The sequence below is a fragment of the Archocentrus centrarchus genome, chromosome 7, assembly GCF_007364275.1.
Source record: "Archocentrus centrarchus isolate MPI-CPG fArcCen1 chromosome 7, fArcCen1, whole genome shotgun sequence".
Classification (NCBI taxonomy): domain Eukaryota; kingdom Metazoa; phylum Chordata; class Actinopteri; order Cichliformes; family Cichlidae; genus Archocentrus; species Archocentrus centrarchus.
Window position 1 is genome coordinate 14,450,899 of NC_044352.1, and position 20,730 is coordinate 14,471,628.

Sequence of the window (20,730 nt, forward strand, 5' to 3'; positions counted from 1 at the left end):
GATTAATGGCTGCTGTCACCTACCCTGTCTGTCTCCTCTGTGGACTGGTACCCTGATGACAGCACAGCATCACCACTGGAAAATCCTGGGGCAGGACTGCTGGGTGTGGTATCAGTGGTGGAGGAGGAGCGTGGGCGGCTGGTATGCAGCTGCGGGTCATGGGTATAGCGGCGGTGCGGGGCTTGAGGGCTACCTTTCAGAAGAGGATCGCGATCTCCACTCCCAGATCCTGACCCAGAACCCTTACTTCGCCGACTCTGCAGGCTGGTCCCACGCCTTATCATCCCTGCAGCAGCTGAGCCCTGGCCAGCTGCAGAAGGAACCATAGGAGCAGAGAGGATGTCAGGATCAGGACAGCAAGACCCTGAGGAATCCTCTGGGGCAGAAGGGGAGGTGCCACCTGCTGACACCACAGAGGAAGATGAGGAGGATGATGAAGAGGTGATGGTGGAGCGAGAGAGGGAGAGACGTTTACGCTGCTGCTGAAACAGCTGCTTCAAGCCCTGGCCAAAAGTGCCCATGCTCTCCCTGGCGTTTTGGCTCATCTTAATCAAGGAAGGGTGCTCTGACTCAGATAAGGCCCTCTTCGAACCTGAGCCTTGCAGCCCCCTTCTCACAGAACCTGAACTGGGTCCCACCCCCTCTGGCTCCCTTTGACTCTTGTCTCCCTGCTGCATATTGTCCTGCTGACACTTCATGAATAGTAGGGAGAATCTGTCCCATTAAAGCCTGTGAATGCCTCCCTCCCTAACTGTCAGGCATGCAGAAGGTCAGACTAGGTCAATGACTGAGGGAGAGAAGACTAGAAAACAACAGAGTACAGTAGAAAACAGTGGTGATGGGACTGTGTGATGGGAGGGTTGGATCAGCTCATTGGTGGTCAGGGGGATCCAAAGAGGGAGCATGCATCTTTGACTCAGGAACAGGTAATCATGCTGGTCTAACAGAGAGAAAGAAGATGGATTATGAGTGGATGGAAAGTTACCTAGATCCAGGGGTAATCCCTAACTTTCACATCAACAACATTTGGATATTAAAGTTTTGTGCAAATGTACAAAAATGATCAATGCGTGTCAATATGTCATTAGTAAAGTAAATCAAGCTGGATCTTGGTAAACAAGTACAAGTGCAATACACACAAAAGAGGCATAAAGTGTTCTAAAGTATGCAGGTATGTGCGCGCTAAGAATATAAAGAGCTTGAATGTGGAGATGAAAAGATAAGTGAAAAAAAGAAAAAGATAATGACTCACATCCGAAGAAGAATAACCCACCTACCATCAGCCAAACTGTCATCCTAGTGTGACTCACTCTTCTGGGTCACCTAAGAGGGAGATGGACAGATGGAGAAAGACCAAAGAATGAGTAATTTCTAAGACTCAGAACTTCAATCATCACTCACTGACTTCATCATAAGAAATTCAGCATCTCTTTCTTCCTTCCACTCAGATTTAGTTTGTATATGTCGGGTATATTGAAGAAGAACATCTGTGATAATGGGTGGCACACCTTTGCATAAGTTTGCATGTGTTTGTGTGTTTCTCAAGGAAGTAATTTCAAATCCCCAAAGACTCCCCTTCCTTGCCCTGAGGAAGTACCAAGAGACAAGGGTTTCCTCACCAGAAACAACCTACAGTGTAGTGTCACTAACACAATGTGCACAATATCCTGCCTTGAACTGTCTGACTGAATTTAAGTCAGTGGGGAAAACCAACAGAGAAGACACCTGATAAAATAAAAGCTTTCTTCCTCAAGAGGCAACCTTATTGGTTGATCAGTGATCACCTCATAGATGGGTCCTCAGACAGCCAGACAGGCAGGCAGGCAGGCTCAGTCTCTGTGCACCATGAATAGCCACTCCCACTGAGGACAGCAAAACAAGAAAGCAAGTCTAGAACATTCAGAGCCCTGAGGAGGTACAGCTACATACTCAAACTATATTATTCCTTCAGCTGCACTGCTTGGTCATAAAGAATAACACAAAGTTGATCAGACAAGCACACACACTCACTGACATACACATCACGCAACAGACAGAAGGCTGTGGAGCATGAAGCTACATGCAAGTGTCATATCACTTCTTGCAACAGCTACACTGTCACTGCCAAGAGAAGATGCATCCATGCACATGAACACATTCACACAGATGTTTTTACTTTCTACAAAGTAATCCTTAATCTTATCTCTTCTGTTCAACTGACAAATTCAGGCCTGCAGATACTAATGTGATTAATTCAGAGGCTGAGTCAATATGTGATGGTGCCAATCAGTTAAGTGCAACTGTTGCCTGCCAGAAAGAGAGAGAAAGTGAGAGTGAGTGATAGAGAAAGTGAGACAGGTGTTAAGCAGGTTCATTTGAGTCACCTGCTTGTTGGCTGCTGTCTGTACCTATAATAATGTTCTGTTAACTGTGGTCTTCAATTTTAGCATCAACAAATTTTAACATGACAAGTATTCCATACTAAATTATAACATCAAAATATCCCAGTGCCCAAGTTGCAAATATTCACCTTTACATTTCTCACTAAATAAATAAATATAAATATTTAATCATAGAGTTCAGTGCAATGTGAAGTCAAATTTTACAGTTTTTTTTCTGTGAATTTCTTTCTTCATTGACACAATATCAGCTTATTTAAAATGGTATTAGAATATAACCTTGTCCCACTTTTCCAATATATATATATTTTATATTTAACTGTAGGAATTAAAAATAAAGAGACCCATAAAGAGGCAAATCAAAGCAAACTTGCATCTGCTGATCTCAGATGATTGTTGCCTTCCCTTGATTAGAGCAGAAATGCTGAATAAGTCAGTAGGAGTAAATTCAAATTAATGATACAAGAATTAAATTTAACTGAATTTGACTGCTCAGTTAACTTTAAATGTTACATTTGAATGTTTTTCAAATGTAACTTCTGTCAAATACATAACTGCATATTGATGTACTTGAGATATGTTGTTTTCTGTGTAACCAAGCTCTCCAGTTTAGCTGTTTCTCACAGAAGGTGACAAGTTATACATAAACTGCATAAACTGTACACATGCATACTTGTGTGTGGATCACTGATGATGAAGCAGCAAGTTTCAGAGCTTGTGAGTGAAGGCATAAACGTAAGTTAATCCCATCCTGAAGCTGAAGAGGACGTCTTGTTTCAACCCCAGTATCCATCCCTCCCTCTATATTAATAAATCCCCTCCTTCATCCCCAGGCTGATCCCAATGCTGGATTGGACATTCTCTTGATTGCCTGAGGTTTTATAATCAAACCAAATCCTCTTTGAGGAGTCTTCAGAGGACAACGCTTTATTGTCAGACTTGGCATGTGTGCCTGCATCTTTGTTCAGTTTAAACAAGTCTCAGCAATCCACCTTTATGAAGAGATAACATAACAAGAACACCAGATCGATCTTTAAAAGAAGCTGTGTTCTTCTGACATAAGCTACATGGTTTCACGTGCTGGAAGACATTTTTACTGAAAACACGCATTTTGATCGATTTAAGCCCTGTTCACCACAGAACAGTGATTATCAGCGATTAACGGTGTCAGTGACAACCAGGGTCAGCGGCCTCTGTGGGTCAGCATGTTTCTCAGAAATTCTGCAATGTTGCCAAAGGTAAATCACAAATGACCACATGAACAATGGCCTCTCTGGAACTCTGTCACCCTCAGTCCCTCCCATAAACACACAGACACATTCTTCTTCATAACACTGTGTGTCACACCAGTCAACTGAGCTGCCAGTTGTCCTGTTGTCATTTGCCAGTTTAACTAGAGAGATGCAGAAAAAACTCAGCTTTTTGGTACAACTTCCCTCAGTTTATCACCTTAACCAATCAAAGATATTGTGATAAACATCAAAACAATCATCTTGTATTTAAACTTTCTGATTTCTCCCTTCAGTTGCTGTGTGTGTCAATACATTACAAAATGGCTTATGACACAGATGGAGTGTGAGCTAAAATCACATCCATTATGATTATTATACAAAAATAATAAAAGGTAATTATTTAAAAAGGGATGGAGCTCGACAGCGATAATACTGAGAGCTATAGCAGTTAAATGATAAAGCAGACAATTTGAAAATATGCAAAATATGAGAAAGAAAAATTGCTTCAGAGCTCCATAATTAAAATATCTACATTTAAGTTTTGCCACAGGAGAATTTCAAATCAATGCCTTCTTTTCTGTTCCATTAAATTTTGGAAAGTGTGCATGAAAAACCCAAAGTAGAGGCCAATTTGGCTTGTATTCTCTGACACTGAGGCAGCCATGTTGTTGTTCATTGCTGAACATACAGTTGGCGAACTCAAAATATGGCTATAGCTTAAACAAGCAAACGCGGTGTTTCCAGAAGAGTCTGAGAGCTGGCGGGGAATAAACTGCTCTTTGTTCGCTCTGAGCCACACACAGGCCCATCGCTGCTCTTTGTGCTGTGCCTCTTTCACTGACAGACACACATCAATAAGAGCGGAATTAGGCCAGAGAGTTTGGTCGGTGTTTGTGCGGGCAAGTATGTGTGTGTGCATGTTTGCATCAGACAGAGAGAAAAGGAAGACAAAAAAAAGATAGCAGGCATTATACCGGGTACAAGAGTATGCATGTATGTGTGTTTGAGTGTGATGTCTTTGAGTGATGGAAAATGGACCGTATCTCATTCAGCAGCTGCGTAATGACAGCATAGCCAGGAAACAGGCACAATCGTTATTGTATTTATTTGTGTGTGTGTGTGTGTGTGTGTGTGGCTGGGTGGAAGAGAATAGCACAGTTGTGTCAGCTGTGACAGTGAAGGAGATGACTTCAGCACACTGCAAAAAGTGTGATAAGAGAGACAACTCTTTGTATCAACAGAAGAGAGTGTGTAAGTGAGAAAAAAAGAGACACAGGGTTAGAAAATGTTAGTGAAATAGCCCCGAATGGATCAAAGGCATCCAGCGGTCCATGGCGTGTGTCACCTGGTCGTTTCAAGTTCCACCCAGGTGCTTAGTACAATGCGTCTGATTTAAGAGGTGTACAGCAGGTAGTTCTCTGAAAGAGGTAGGCACAACGCCCAATTGTGCAAGGTGAAACCCTCAGGGAGGCTTTGGTGCCAAAGTTGTTCTCAGCTTTCCAGGAACAAGACAAACCGGAAGATATGCAATCATCCTCTCCTGCATGCAGACATCAGAAAAACAAATCTGTTTGCTTAACGAGACAAGAGACTATAACTGGAAACTGACACTTTGTATCCGCATTAAACTAAACCTCACAAACTACTCAGAAATATGTAATGAATTCTGAAAAAGCAGCATGGTGGCACAGTGATTAGCACCTGTATTCCACTCCACCATCTTAGTGAGGCCTTTCTGTGTGGAGTTTACATGTTCTCCCTGTGTCTGTGTGAGTTGTTCTCCAGGTACTTCAGCTTCCCCCCACAGTCTAAAGACATGCAGTTAGTGGGGTTAAGTTAACTGGTGACCCTAATTTGCCCACAGGTGTGAGTGGTTGCCTATCTCTCTGTTAGCCTTGTGACAGACTGGCAACCTGTCCAGGATGCACCCTGCCACTTGCCCTAGGCAGCTGGGATAGGCTCCAGCCCACACCGCCCACAACCCTGACATGGATAAGTGGAAGAAAATGGATGGATGAATGGTTAAAAAAAAAAAAAAAAAGAAGAAGCAAACTTTAAAATCTTAGTATGTACAATATAACAGATTTTATATATTCCAAAGAAAATACCCTCTGTTATCAGTCTGCCTCTTACAGTATATTAGAATTGTTAATATTTTAAAAAAGAAATAAAAAGAAAATGTTAAAAGGAAACCTCCAACACATGCATGCGCACACACGCACAGAGAACAAGAGAAGCAGCAGGTGCCATTCTGGGTGTAATAGTCAAGCATGTAACAGTTTGTGAGGTGGGAAGCTACAAATAAAAAGAACAACAAAGAACAGGGGAACTATTATGGTGGTCTTTTGTGACTGTACAGGGCCGTAAATACCACTATATCTCTGAGATATAGGTTGCACAGCAGTGTTAGCCACTGAACAAATCTAGGCAGCAAGCCAGTGATGTGGAAGAAAATTGAAGACAAGCTGTGACTCATCATTAGGCTGCATGCTGGACAACGTTTTATATTTACTGAGGAAGCTTTGTTTAAAGGACACCTCTGTATCTGTGTTCAACACCACAACAAGTGCCTGAATGAATAATTTACAGCATACATGACACTGATATTCATCTATGATGACTACAACACCAATGTGTCTAACCAGTGAAGGTACTGAGGATCTTATTCTATTGCTGTTTACTAATAAGACAGATGTTCTCATGAGGGGGTTTCCAGCGTATAGGAAAAGAAACGGGCAGACTATGTGAAACATTTCAAGCCCTATAACATGGCCTTCACGTACTAACCTGACAGGTGTTTAACAGTAGTCAGGCCTTCAACTTGGCCAGTATAGCTCATATTTCCTCAATTCTGGCAGGTCATCATCAGCTGTCAACAGGCTGGAAACCACCTACACACCAGCTGAAATATCATACCAGAGACTGCGTTCAAGGCGCACAGCCATAAGGAATGGTAAGGAGACCACATAATAGGGTCAATGCACACTTTGTGCAACTGAAGTGCAAAATCTGACATGTCATTTGGCTTTGGGGCATCTGACTGCAGCTGAGAACAATTTTATACATTCAGAAATCATTTGCATTATCACACACTTATATAACTATTCAGTCAAATCTCTGGGCTCGAGAAACCAGACACCCTTTAGCCCACTAGAGGGGTTGGCCTTGAATCTTCACTCTGAGCATGATATCAGGCTCAGCACGTAGGCTATGGGTCAACAATATTAAGTTGATTTAAACTGAAAGATGATATTACTCCCAATCTCCAAAACTTAATATGCAGACTTCTAACAACTGCCATCAAAAGTCAAGAAGATACAAAGAAACTACAACAGTATTCCAAAGAACATGTGTCACCTGCTTAAAGGCTTGTCAGAAAATCCCTTTCCCATACATGAATATACTAAATGTTGAGCTGAGCAGTTAATATTTCCAAATAGATTTTTACAGTAAATAATTGTTCTTCAACGAGTACTGCGTAGAACTGTCTATATTTTATACATGAAGTTTATTCCATTTAATACTGATACAGGAAAGTGTCTTTCCGCCTCTCAGCAGGCGACACAAAAATGAAGAAAACTGTACAGTTTTATGCAACGAGCAGGCAACATCAATAATTACATCAATAATTATTTATTAACCCTTAACTATGAAGGGAAACTCCTGAGATTAAGGATGTTTTGCAAGGGTGTCCAGTGTCTGATAGGCCGAATTAACCTAGCATGTTTTTTGATGGTGGGAGAACCCAGGAGAACCAGGAAAACATGCGTCTCCAAACTGAAGGGTCCTACCTGGGATTGATCATCACTGAGCTGCTGAAATTCTTAGATACACTGCTCAAAAAAAAAAAACCCAAAAAAACACATCAGCTCTCAATGGGACAAAAATCATACTCGATATCTATACTCATGAACTGGGTAGTGTGTCAGGAACCAGAGGATGCCACATTGTTTGATGGAAATGAAAATTATCAACCTACAGAGGGCTGAACTTAAAGACAGAAATTTTTTTTCACTGTTTCAAAGTGAAAAAAATGATGTGACAGGCTAGTCCATTTTGCTGAAATTTCATTGCAGCAGCTCAAAATGTTACTCAGCAGTTTGCATGGCCCCCTCATGCTTGTATGCATGCCTGACAATGTTGGGGCATGCGCCTAATAAGACAACAGATGGTTTTCTTTGGGGATCTCCTCCCAGATCTGTATCAGGGCATCACTGAGCTTGTGGACAGTCTGAGGTGCATAAGTTGGACTACCTGTGCAACCTCTGTAGGGTCCTGGTATCGCCTCATGCTACCATTAGTGACACTGACCCCAGCCAAATGCAAAACTAGTGAAAAAACAATCACAAAAGATGAGGAGGTAAAAAAAAATATCAGTGGTTTCCACCTGTAAAACCATTTTGTTTTGGAGGTTGTCTCATTGTTGCCCCTCTAGTGCACCTGTTGTTAATTTCACTAACACCAAAGCAGCTGAAACTGAAAAAATAACCCCCTCTAGGACTTAACTAACCAGATCAATATCCAAGAAGACAACCTGCTGAAGTTCAAACTGAGCATCAGAATAGGGAAGAAATGTGATTTAAGTGACTTTGAACCTGGTATGCTCGTTGGTGCTAGACAGGCTTGTCTTGTATTTGTCAAGTATTTCAGAAACTGCTGATCTACACACACCAACACAACCATCTCTAAGGTTTACAGCGAATGATCTGACAAAGAGAAAATATCCAGTAAGCAGCCGTTCTCTGGTCAAAAATGCCTTGTTGATGCCAGAGGTCAGAGGAGAATGGTAACACTGCTTTCAGCTGACTGGAATGCAATAGTAACTCAAAAAACCCACTCATTTCAGTCAAGGTATACAGAAAAGCATCTTGGAATGCACAACACATCAAAGCTTGAAGCAGATGGGCTATAGCAGCAGAAGCCCACACTGGATTCCACTCCTGTCAGCTAAGAACAGGAAACTGAGGCTCCAATTCACACTGGTTCACCATAACGGAAAAGTGTTGGTAGGTTCAGAACTTGGTGTAAACACAGCCTACCTGAGTATTGCTGCTGACCATTTCCATTCCTGCATAACCAGTGCACCCATCTTTTGAGGGCTGCTTCAGTAGGATAATGTGCCATGTCACAAAGGTCAAACCACTTCAAACTGGTTTCTTGAATGTTGCAGTGAGTTCTCTGTACTTGAATGGCTTCCACAGTTACAGATCTCAATCCAGTAGAGCACCATTGGGATGTGGTGGAATGAGAGATTCACATCAAGGATGTGCAGCCAACAAATCTGCAGCAACTAAGTGGAGGAGGAATATATCCAGCATCTATTTGAATCTATGCCACAAAGAATTATGGCAGCTCTGAAGGTAAAAGGAGGTCAACACAGAATGAAAGGTGTACCTAATACAGTGTCGATAAGTGTACAGTATGTAACATAACATTTGACACAAAAACAATTTGCTGTATTCCTATCATGGAGAACTGTATTCAGATGAAGGCTTTAACGCTTCACATTAGAGAAATCAAGAGTGCATCTAAGACTTCAAAAAGACTTCAATATGTTCACTTGATTTGTTTAATATAGACAGATGAAACCTCATATTAGCTTAACTTGAACAAACATGGACTGTACGTTTTGTACCCTGCCCATTTTTCTGAAAGCATTAGTGTCAAGTGGGGGCAGGGACAGGTTCATTTAGGTATCCAACTACTCCTTTAAGTTATCCTTTAACACTAAAACAAGGACCTCAGTCCTGTTTTAAAGTGCAACCTCTTGTGACGCCACGTGACCTCTGCCTCTTTTCTCCTTCAGCCCTCAAACAGGAAGGGATCAGAAGGAAACAGGCAGCTCGTTGCCACTAGAAACCACAGCCTTTATAAAGGAATTTCACCTTCACTCTGGAAGTGTGGGAGTCAGTCCCACTGGGGAGAATAAACCCAGTCTGTCCACAGTTACAGCATATTTTCGAACATGAACCTCTGGCAGCATCAGCGATTTAAAAAAAAAAAACATCTACATTAAGCTGCATACGATACCTCTGCTACTCTGTGGGCTTTCAAACAGCAGACCTCTGATGGAGGAGGATGAGGGTGAGTGAGGATTTGTGTGAGAGAGAGAGTGAGAAGGGAAAAATTGTGTTTCTTATCTGAGATGAACTTTGTATTTAGCAAAAGCTCAACCTGTTGAGAGAATAGAGCCAAATTACTGCGTAAATGATGCTGAGAGTGTTTAGACTCCACTGGGCTGAAAAAGGGGATTATTTGAATCCTTTTGAATCCCATATTAATCATTTTTGATGCATCTGTTTAGAAAAAGGGACAAAGAGACTTAAAGCTGTACAACACAACTCTACAAATCCAACATTAAATGATGGGGCATCTGTTCTCATGTTAGTTATCCTTCAGCAGTGACACTGAGCAGGGTTATGTGAACCCAATATACATTTTTTTTTTTAAGAAGAATATTAGTGTTTTAACACACTCCATCATGCAAATGATATAATGTAATAATCTTAACAGAGAGGGTGCGTGACTATGGTGGAGTTTTAGCGATTAGATGATTAATGAGTTAGTCAATCTAAGCAGAACTGATCACTTTTCACTGCAAATTTATTTTAGGGGACTTCTGACAAAATATGACATATCAAGACTTCACTTTTCTTGCCATAGATCGACTGATCAATCAGAAAAAAAAGTATCAGTTTAATTGAGGAACAATAGAGTTGTTACTCAAGAGCCCTGGCGTACATCCATTTCCCTATTGTGATACACACTTCCATCCTGGTGCCCTCACCAACCAAATGACGTGGGTTCAGCAACAAAGACATGATTGCTCACCATTTCCTTGCTTGCTGATGGTACTACTACTTCCAAGAACTGAAAGAATTTGTTTGGATTATGTCATTATCTCTAAGAACCTATTCATCTGCAGCAGAGAGCAAACATTGACATTTAGACACTAATTCTATTTCTTTGCTTAATAAATTCCAAATGTTGCCAAATATTCTATAACACCGCATAAAGCACCCATTCATAAATCATCTATATTACTTGTCATATTCAAATGTGCAGAGTACTGAAGCCTTGACATGGTCTACATTCTGACATTACATAAATACATAAATCCTATATGCACAGTACATACGGTTCACCCTGCATGTACCATACCCCTATATGAGCTGCTGGATATACAACCTTAACACAAGGCTAACACTGTGCAAATCTGTGGGTAATTTAAGGCCTGATCTATATGATTTGGGACACTGAGAAAAAATTTGAACATCCAGAAAAAAGTAACACATTCAATCAGGCATTGCAGCATCATAAAAAAATTAAAGGTATAATATGTAATATTTCCACATAAAAATTGCTACAAACACAGGTACAAATATTATGTTTCGTTGACTTGTGTCATTTATCTGAAAACTTTTTCAACAATTTTCAAATGCAGAGAAATGCATAAATGTAACATATTCTTTCATTGTGTTTGCTTGTCAGTGGCATCAGACTCCTTTAACTCGTCCACAATACCATTGAAACAATGTTTAACATGTTCATAAAGTTATTTCATGTATGATTGTTTTGACCACAAATAACGCCAGGATGCCTTACGGCTGAATTTGCAACATAACATTAGCTACATTAGCTAATGGGCCGGTATGGACAGATGACTCATAATAGTAGCACTGAGCCATAATCGTGAAGTTAGTCATACTTTCACTATTACCTATAAAGCACAGACTTAACAATGCATTTGCTGTGAGTGACGTACAGTACTGTGGAAGTCCTGCGCCATCGCTCATTTCTCTTTATTTTACTTTCAAATAAGCTAGACTCTCGTAATTTTTAAAGTGGTTGTGAGCAGTAGTTCTCCAGGCTTTCTGACAGAGATAAGACAACATAACAAAAGAACCCATTTTAAATTGTATCGTTAAGATTTTTGTTAACAGCCTGTCACAAAAACACATAATTTGTTCCTGTTTCTTCAGTTGAATATACAAAAAATGCTTAAGATGATTTTCAAATGGCTATTAGCTGAAAACTTGGCATATCTCTGTACTGTGTGTGGAGTGTCCTTAAAAATTCTGAAGAAACTGGACAAGTGGAGGACAAAAGAAAAAGACTGGGCCTAAAAATCTATCTACAACAGATAAACAGTATCTGAAAGTCATGTCCTTAAGAAATAAGTTAAAAAACAACAACAACAAAAAACCCAGCAAAGTCCTGACGCAAGACCTAAGAGATGCAAACGGACCTTTGGTTAATCCATCTACTGTTCACTAAAGCCTCATCAGAAATGGTCTCGATGGAAGGGTGGCTATCAAGAAGTCATTCTTAAGGAAGGGAAGCAAGGCTGCCAAATTACATAAGAACTGGACTGAAAATCAGTGGCAATAGGAGTGATGAATCCAAATTTGAAATTTCTGGTTCAAATTGTTGTCAATGTGTGTGGCAGAGGTCAGGAGAGAGGTACAACAGTTAGTGTCTACAGCCATCTGTAAAACACAGTGGAGGCTCTGTCATGGTTTAGGGCTGCATTTCTGCCAATGGTGTTGCAGATCTTGTCAAAATTGATGGAATTATGAATGTAGAGAAGTACAGTCAGATTTTGATCCACCATGTAATACCATCTGGAAAGTGTCTGATTGGCAATGCCTTCATTGTCTTTATTTGTGTGAATGGGTAAATGCAAACCTGTTGCATAAAGCTCTTTGAGTGCTCAGCTAGAGTAGAAAAGCGCTATATAAGAGCTAGTCAATTTACCATTTACCATTTACACAGTCAGTGACAGACTGGCCGCCCCAGGGCCCAGACCTCAAAATTATTAACAGAACAAACGACAGCCAGCATCCAAAAGAAGAGCTTTGAATGTTCTTCAAGAAGTCTGAAGAATCCTGAAGACTACTTCAAGAAACAACAAGAAAGCTGCGTTGAAGAATAAAGCTGGTCATGCCAAATAGTGACTTGACAAGCTCGTCAAAGTTTTTCCCAGTTTTTGCCTTCCATACGGTATTTCCATTTATCTTTGCATGCTTCAATAAACCACCACACCTATTTCCCATTTTCCTAACAAGGCATAAAGAAGTAAGGGGGTGCTCAAGACTTTTGCACAGTACTGTAGAGGAGATAAAAATAGAGGTATTGCTTGAAGTGATGTGATTAAAAACATTCAGTAGCCATCCAAATTGAATGTGAGGCAATTATATGATACTTTTTTGGTCTTCTATTAGTAGAGATGCATTTAAAACATAAGACTTTTTAAGACCACTGTACTATACAATGTAATTAAACTTCATCTTATTTTGTACAACACTGAATGCAGAAACAAATGACACTGATATAAGGGACAGCTGAGGATGTGTTACTGTCATGTAGAAGAATAACTCATGCATGACAGGAAGTTATTTCAGTTATTGATCAAAAGGTGTTATCAGTCACACCCAGCTTGAGTCAGAATTCCTTTTTATCTTAAAAGTCCAAAAAAAAAAATCCTAATGACGGGGCGTCACACGTCATTGCACCAACACTGAAAACATGACACAAAGCCTCCTATTTTTCCTATCAAAAAAATCGACTCTTTACACCAGTCATCTCTGCCACTATGACAAAACTATTACATGCATAACTTTGCAGTCCAATTCATGTCATCTTTCTGATCTAGTGTCTGCAGCTTTGCTGTAGCAAATGGTGGCTTCCAAAGCTGCAATTAATAAACTCCTGTGACTGTCAGACTGTGTGATCTGATCTAGTATAAGCACATCTTCACCACATCCTAAGCGAAGGTGTTACATGAACTGATGTGCACAGATAAGAGACAGCATTTCCATCCATAGAAGGGATTAAGATGTATTGTGTAAGCAGTGTGAAAAAAAGACCCCCCCCCCCCCTTTAACAAAAAACCTACATGCACACAAAAACAACACAAACATGTTACACTCATACAATAACTCTCAAATCTAAGCTCAGATCCCAGCAGGGAAGGTGCAATGTGAGTGCAGCAGGAACAGGAGCAGGAGGAGGAGGCGGAGGAGGAGGAGAAGGAGGGGGGGGCAGCGTCATCATGGTGGTCTGACCATCCGAGTGAGACGTGAATGGCTGTGTTAGCAGTGCCCTGAAGGGGCAGCCAAGCTCTCAGCCACTTAGCAGAGTAAGCTGAACAGATAGTAGGATACATCATGTCACACCAAACCCTTCCAATCCTCTACATCTCTGCAGCGATGGATACAGTAATTAGTATAAATGTGGATGTGGATGAAAACAAACCTTTCAGTCCATTATAATGACACCAGAGTGGACTTCCTTCACTGCAGATGGGATGACAACCTGCTACATCAGGCCCACGGGTCTTCAACAAAGAACAAAAAAAGTGAGATGGAAAATGTAATCTTCTAAATGCTTTCCTGGCACACCACTGCTTCTGCCTGCCCAACTATATGCGCCTGTGCGGTGTGTGTATGTGTGTCTCTGTCTGTCTCCTAGGCACTGATAATAATAGGCTGCAGGAAAAAAATGCACCTCTGTGAAGAATACTGGGCTTCTGATATAATGAGGCTACGGATATCCATCCTTATCAGACTTTGAGATGTCTTTAGGACATCAGCCAGCATTAGAGAAAAATTTGCTGAAATTTGAACTGAGAGGCCCTGGCTAATATCACAGGGCAAAGAGGTGCATCAATATGTCAGCTGGATAGTAAACTAAAAGTTAATTAACTGGGATGAAAAATGTTGCCTACAACTTCACAACCAACAAGCAAAAAAGCTGATGTTATAGTGGCAGGTGGAACATTTTAACTCTTCCTGCTACACAAGACAAGCCTACTGTACAAAACTACTGTATTCAACAATTTTAATTACGTTCTTATTGACGTGCCTCACTTTAAAAAAAAAACAAAAAAAAACATACGCATACAAACGCTAATGTCTGATGAAACCACGGGACATGAAATATATAGCGATCATTACGAAAGATAAGTCTAAAATTCCTCGTTGAGTAATAGTTAACGCAGAGACAAAGTGAGGAGAGACGATCCTCTGAGTGTGTTATGAAAATACACAAAACCAACATAAATATGAGCTTTCAGAATCGTTCAAATGTTAGTTCAGATCCAGTCAAGTGCGGCAGCAGTGTGTTGACGGACTCAGGTTGACAGTCCCGTTAGTGTGTCCTTACACAGAGCAGATAATATGAGGCAATTTCCACACCGACACTCTAACGGAGACCCCAAACGCATCACACACACGCACAGACTAACAGTAAAACAACCCCAAAAAACTCGACCAAAAATATATTTCACACTTACACGGGTGGTGGCAAACTGTTGGCGCTGACGTTCAGCGAGGAACACCTCTACTCCGACTGCCCTCCACCCCTCAGTCTGCCCTCCCTCTCCGGGATGACGTCACGGCGTAATACGTAACTCAGCGGGAAGGAAACCAAAGATTATGTTAGTGTAAGATGACTCACTCAGGTGTATAAAAACTGACACATTTTATGCAAGCCTGCAGGGAAAGAAAGTCCCTCGTGTTTTGCTACATGCAAGCGAAACTCCAATCTTTGCATGTTGCAGTTTTATCTGTGGCAAAGAGCGTGGTTCCGTTGTAGAATTATATGTTGAAGTGTAGTTCAAAAGGTTTTAATCGTTAACTAAAACAAGATGTGAAAAAAATTAGTTAACAAAAAAAAAACCCTTAAATAAATAAAATGCAGAGGAAATCTTAGTTTCAATCTTTGTTAGTTTGGTCAAATTTGTTATCCCAGCTTGCCTGGTGAGGCTTTGATAGACATTTTTACTGAAACTGCAGATGTCCACATGGCATTGAGTCAGCTGCTTTAAAAAAGTGTATTTTTAATATAACACATATACTGATTTTCCGAAAGCTTGCCCTTGACATGCACCTTCCATATGTGTGGGGTGGCTGTAGCTCAAGAGGTAGACCAGGTCACCAACTAATTGATGGTTCCTGGCTGCTCCATTCTGCATGTCAAAGTTTCCCTGGGCAAGATACTGATCCCCAAGTTCCTCTCTGATGTGTTCATTGGTGTGTGAATGTGTGTGAATGTTGGATAGAAAGCAGTTAGGCATAGAAAAAAGTGCTTGTCTGAATGAGTGAATAAGTCCTGTTGTATTAAGTGCTTTGAGTGCTCAAGTAGAGTAGAAAAGCGTAATATAAAAACCAGTCCATTTACCATATGTGGGAGGACCAAAAGTAACACTAAAAACAAAACTGGAAAAAGCACTCTGGAAATTAACCTGAAACTACCCGAACGGATTACCTAAAATTGCTTGAAGCTAAACTGAATTAAAAACAAAAAGTCAAAATGAAATGAAAATAAAAAAAAACTAATTAGAAATTTACAAAACTATAACAACTCTGGTAGTTTGCAACTTTTTCAGCTCACATGTTTAAAATGTGTCTTTTCAGGTCAGTCACAATTTTGATGAGATACTTATCAAACTAAACTGTCAAACATCATCTGTTTACAGCCTCCCAATGTTGGCATTTTTCTGCTTTAGTTATTTGTGAGCATAAACTGAATATCTTTCAGTTTGGGGATGGGTTTTTTTGTTCTCTGGGTATAGTGGGATTCGGACATTTTCTACAGAACAAAAGTGATTAGTCAATTTTTAAATTAATAAATAATAATAATAATAATAAAGGTTGCTAGAGTTCCTCTCGTTTTGAAATATGCATACCACAGCCTGTGTGAGAACTAACCATGCTGTTACAATAGCTGTGATTCATTCAACCACTTCAATTCTACAATAGATCACCTTAAACCAGAATATTCATAATGCCTTCCTGACTTACAGGAATATTGCGTGGTATGTCAGTAGTTGCTGATATGAGGCTCTGCAAAGAGTCGCGAAAACCGCAGAGAAACACACGTCTCTCTACTGTGCAGGAGGTGTAGGTGTACACTCATACCTACCACTCAACACACAAATTGTCTTCTCACCTCAGAGATACAGGTCCACAGAGACAGAGACCACAAGACTGATGGGTAGTTTTTACCCCAAAACTATTACCACACTGAAATCAGCACTGAAATTACCCACCTTATAGACAGGCCTACAACTATGCAGTTTCATATTTAGCACTGTTATTTATTTATTATCTTTACCCATACAAAACAGTCTTATTTAATTCTAGAATTACATATGTGTGAGCTGCATGTGTAGGGATATTTCAGGTAATGCATCTGAACTGTATTCTGTATATCATACAGTATATCATACAGTGACAATAAAGTAATTTTATATTATCTTAGTTTGTCTTTCTGTATAATTTAAAAACTGAAAGGTGCATTCACAGTATGTTCTTCTTATGTATTTTGTGATTGTTGGGCTACAAAGAGGCCCCCAGTGGATGCTTTCATTTAAATTCTTCTTGTTTTTTGATTGGGTCACACCTGCACCATTTTTAGTAAAAAGCAATAAAACCTAGCAGAGATTAAAATATCTGATCCTTTTCCAGTCCAACATAATGACATGGCTGACCACCTTCTTTCTTACCATTTAAATAAATAAATAAAAAGATTTTACATTAGTAACCCATTTGGACTTTAAACCACTGACACACTGAAGCCATTGTGATTTTTTTTTTTTTTTTGTGAAAACAAAATCAGACTCTGCTATACATAGTCATAAATTAAAAAAAAAAAAATTCTAAGCTGAAATAACAAAACTTTGAATATTTTGCTTCCTTCTCTCATCTGCTGGATTGTTCACTGAGGAGCAATCTGATGACCCGCGGGCATTTGAGCACTAGAGGCCTCTGTTTTCTTCAAGATTGTGCAGGTCTGTGTCATGCAGCTGTTGTTTGGGTCATATGAGCAACATCTGGGCTTTGGGCTCTGGCCTATAAACCTCCGTGCTCCTGCAGACTGTCTCTGACACTCCGAGGGAAGAGTCCTGTTCTTCCAGGCTCCATTACGGCATGTGTTTTGCTTTTTTCTGGCTTTTCTCACACACATGCCGCATACACACCCTTACTGACACTTTTTTGTAGTTGCTGTCTCTCATTTTCTTTTTGCAGTCTTTGAGGTGGGCTGTGGCAGCAACAACAACAGAACTTGTAACCAAGATAACTGTTCTCAGTACGAAATTAACAATGCAAACATTTCTTTAAGCATGACATTGGTTTATCCCAAAACAGTATATCATGTCATTTTCTTTCAGTCATGTGAGACACTGAATTCCACGCTCTGTTATTTCCACCTGCCATTCAAATTCACCCTTAAAAGTACCAACAGAGCAGCTGCTATGTTTGTAAGGTATACAGGATGACAGGCTATTGCTCTACTGCAGGATATCTCAGAGGAAGGTTTAATCTGCTGTGGTGGCAAGAACAGAATTAAAATGTGAGGAAAGTCCTTGTCTTGTTCTGCTGCTATGTCACTGTATGGCATAAACTGTGGGTGAACTAAATGTACAGTAGTGCCTTCTTTTCTTGTCGCGCCTGCGGGCCTCACAAAATGTTACCAAGAGCTTCCATTGGCTCACAGGATGCACTTTGAGGGGCCGTGGTCTAATCAAATACAGCATTATTGTGGCTTTAATTAAGATTGACTGAGAAAGTATGAATGAGGAGAAATGAATAGCTCTTTTCTACTGACAATCCCTATTGAGATGTCCTCAATAATGAATACTTCTCTTTACTCTTAATAGTTGCTTTCACTGAGAGCACTGCTGAGTGTGACCTAACCTTTATAGCTGACAGCCACAAAGGATGTTAGCCTTACCAATTATCTATCAAACACCACTCTAACCATTCTCACGTCTCCCTCTTTTTTTTAGAACTTTCGTACTGTCAGCAAATCTTACCCTTTGTATGCCAGACTGAAGCTATAAATCTGACAAATGAAATTTCTTCAGGTCTTATTCCAGAGCAAAAGCAAATTCACATAAAACCTGTTTCAACATGACTTCAATCTTTCTGTTCTCACCAGCTTGGAGGACAGCATGACGTGCTGCTGGAAGCATTTCATTTCTGGATAATAAGTGTGAGGTCTCTGTCTCATAGCCTTGGTAGCTATGGAAACTTAATACTGTATCACCAACATTAATGCAGAAAATTGGTCTTTTCATTTGTCCCTTTGTGATTTTAGACTGAGCAGAAGTTAAATTGCATCGTGTTGTTTAGTAAATACACAGCACTCATTTTTGTGAATTTTAAACTGTAAAACTTATTATGTAAGAGCCAGATCTAAGGGTAGCTATTGTATATAAATCATGAGCATCATATTTCACATCTGATATCTATTCTTCTGTTTGCAATAAACTGAGATTTTCTACCCTTGTTCCTCGTGTTGCAATAAGTTTTAATCAATTTATCTACATGTCTAATTGGTCTAAATACACAGAATCCACCACATCCCTCATGTAGTTACAATGTTCATGTCTGAAGCACATGAATGAACTACTGTTGTTTGATCCTATTTGTTGCTGGTAGTTTTGCTCCACTAGATGGCAGTGTTGAAGCAGATATGCTGATCACAGCAGCAAATGTCTCAGAGTTACTGCAAGCTGTCTGAAGTGTATTTTCCTTGTTGTTTAGCTATTAAGATTAAAGAACTCCTCTTCAGTCTTCAGCTGTGAGTGGCTGCAGGTGATGATACAGCCTGTGCATCCAGCTCAAAACTTAATTGAAGAATGATTCCTGGTGGCATTTAGTAGAGGCATTTCGGGAAAGTGGAAATGTCATAGATCACCAACTAAGGTGAGGACTCAGTCGCTGGACAGTGAGGAAGGTTAACACTGGTTTATTTATAATGGCTGAGGAAAAAACACAAGTGGAGATGTGAATAAGCTTCTTAAACAAGACAAGAGCTGCAGGTTTCTCTGTGGGGACACACGCATTGTCACTGGCTGTCTGTGTCTGCAGAGATGAATACTATTTCCAGCAATAACCAAACTGACTGCTGTATGAACAGTTTAAGGGCCTCTTTTCCTTTTTCCTTATCATTTACTTGATTATTTTATAGTTTTATATTAAAACTATTTCATTTTTTTAATGAATGTTTTTTCCTGATTTCATTTTAACAATGTATTTATGTATTTATTTACTTTAATTGGCAGCTTTTATCATTGTGCCACATCTTATTTGGCATTGTAATGACATTAGACCAAATTATTGTATGTTTCATTATTATTTTATATTATATATGTATATTATATATTATATGCCACTTGCACTAGCAGTTCCATGTCTTTAAACTAACTCCAAAAAGAGATCTCTCATCACATCTATTTGAAAAATCTCTTCACTGGCTTGCTGTTAGCTTTAGAGTCAATTCTAAAATTCTTGCTTTTACCACTAAAGCTTTGAATGGTAAACCACCCCAGCAGATCACAGAGCTTTTATTGACCCACTCTTCCAGCCAGTCCCTCAGGTCTTCAGAGCAGGGATTACTGTAGTCATTTTAAAACAGGCTGAGACCGGGACTTTGGAGTTGTAGCTCCAAATTCTGGATCCCTATATTTTATTGATTCAAAGTAAAGTTTTACTTATATAGCACGTCTCAAGACTAACACAACAAACAGCTTGACAACATAACAATGGTAGCTTTTTAAAAAAAACAGCTAAAAGCATTCCCATTCAGACAGGTATGTGTAATAATGTGTTATTCATGTATCTGTTTTATAGTTTTGTTTCAATTGTTTTTTCTCTTGGTGTCAGGCACTGTGTGACCTTGTCTGTGAAAGGTGCTTTATAAATAAATTTTACTTCACTTCTGTTACTTTGGTTACAGTTACAGTCTGCTGTCTATTCATAGCAACAATCAGTGAGAGAACAAAAAAAACCTTACATAATTAATTGCATCGTTAATTCTTTTGGACAGTCTACGCTATACTGCCAAAAGTATTCACTCACCCATTCAACACAGTGAATTCAGGTGTTCCAATGATTTATGTGGCCACAGGTGTATAAAACCAAGCACCTAGGCATGTAGACAGCTTCTACAAACATTTGTGAAAGAATGGATCGATCTCAGGAGCTCAGTGAATTCCAGCATGGTACCGTGATAGGATGCCATGTTTGGAGGTCTGTAGGATGCTACAGACCTCCAACCTTCATGTGGCTTTCAGATTAGCTCAAGACCAGTGTGTAGAGAGCTTCATG

General features: G+C 39.9%; 1 protein-coding gene across 5 annotated transcripts in view; it reads right to left on the reverse strand.

Annotated features, from left to right (window-relative positions):
• tmcc1a (transmembrane and coiled-coil domain family 1a) overlaps nt 1-14,982 on the reverse strand; it is a 49,763-nt gene extending 34,781 nt beyond the window's left edge. The window contains exons 1-5 of one of the 5 annotated variants that reach the window (XM_030732990.1): nt 14,907-14,982; nt 13,868-13,949; nt 1,785-1,862; nt 1,278-1,323; nt 24-310 (exon numbers count right to left, since the gene is read on the reverse strand). In XM_030732990.1, coding sequence (XP_030588850.1) covers nt 24-284 — 261 coding nt within the window. In that variant the 5' untranslated portion in view covers nt 285-310; nt 1,278-1,323; nt 1,785-1,862; nt 13,868-13,949; nt 14,907-14,982. Of the gene's footprint in view, nt 1-23; nt 941-1,273; nt 1,324-1,784; nt 1,863-13,867; nt 13,950-14,906 lie in introns of all 5 variants that reach the window. The other 4 variants (XM_030732987.1, XM_030732988.1, XM_030732989.1 and 1 more) reach the window with 4 other exon arrangements.
• Between the last annotated feature and the right edge of the window lie 5,748 nt (nt 14,983-20,730).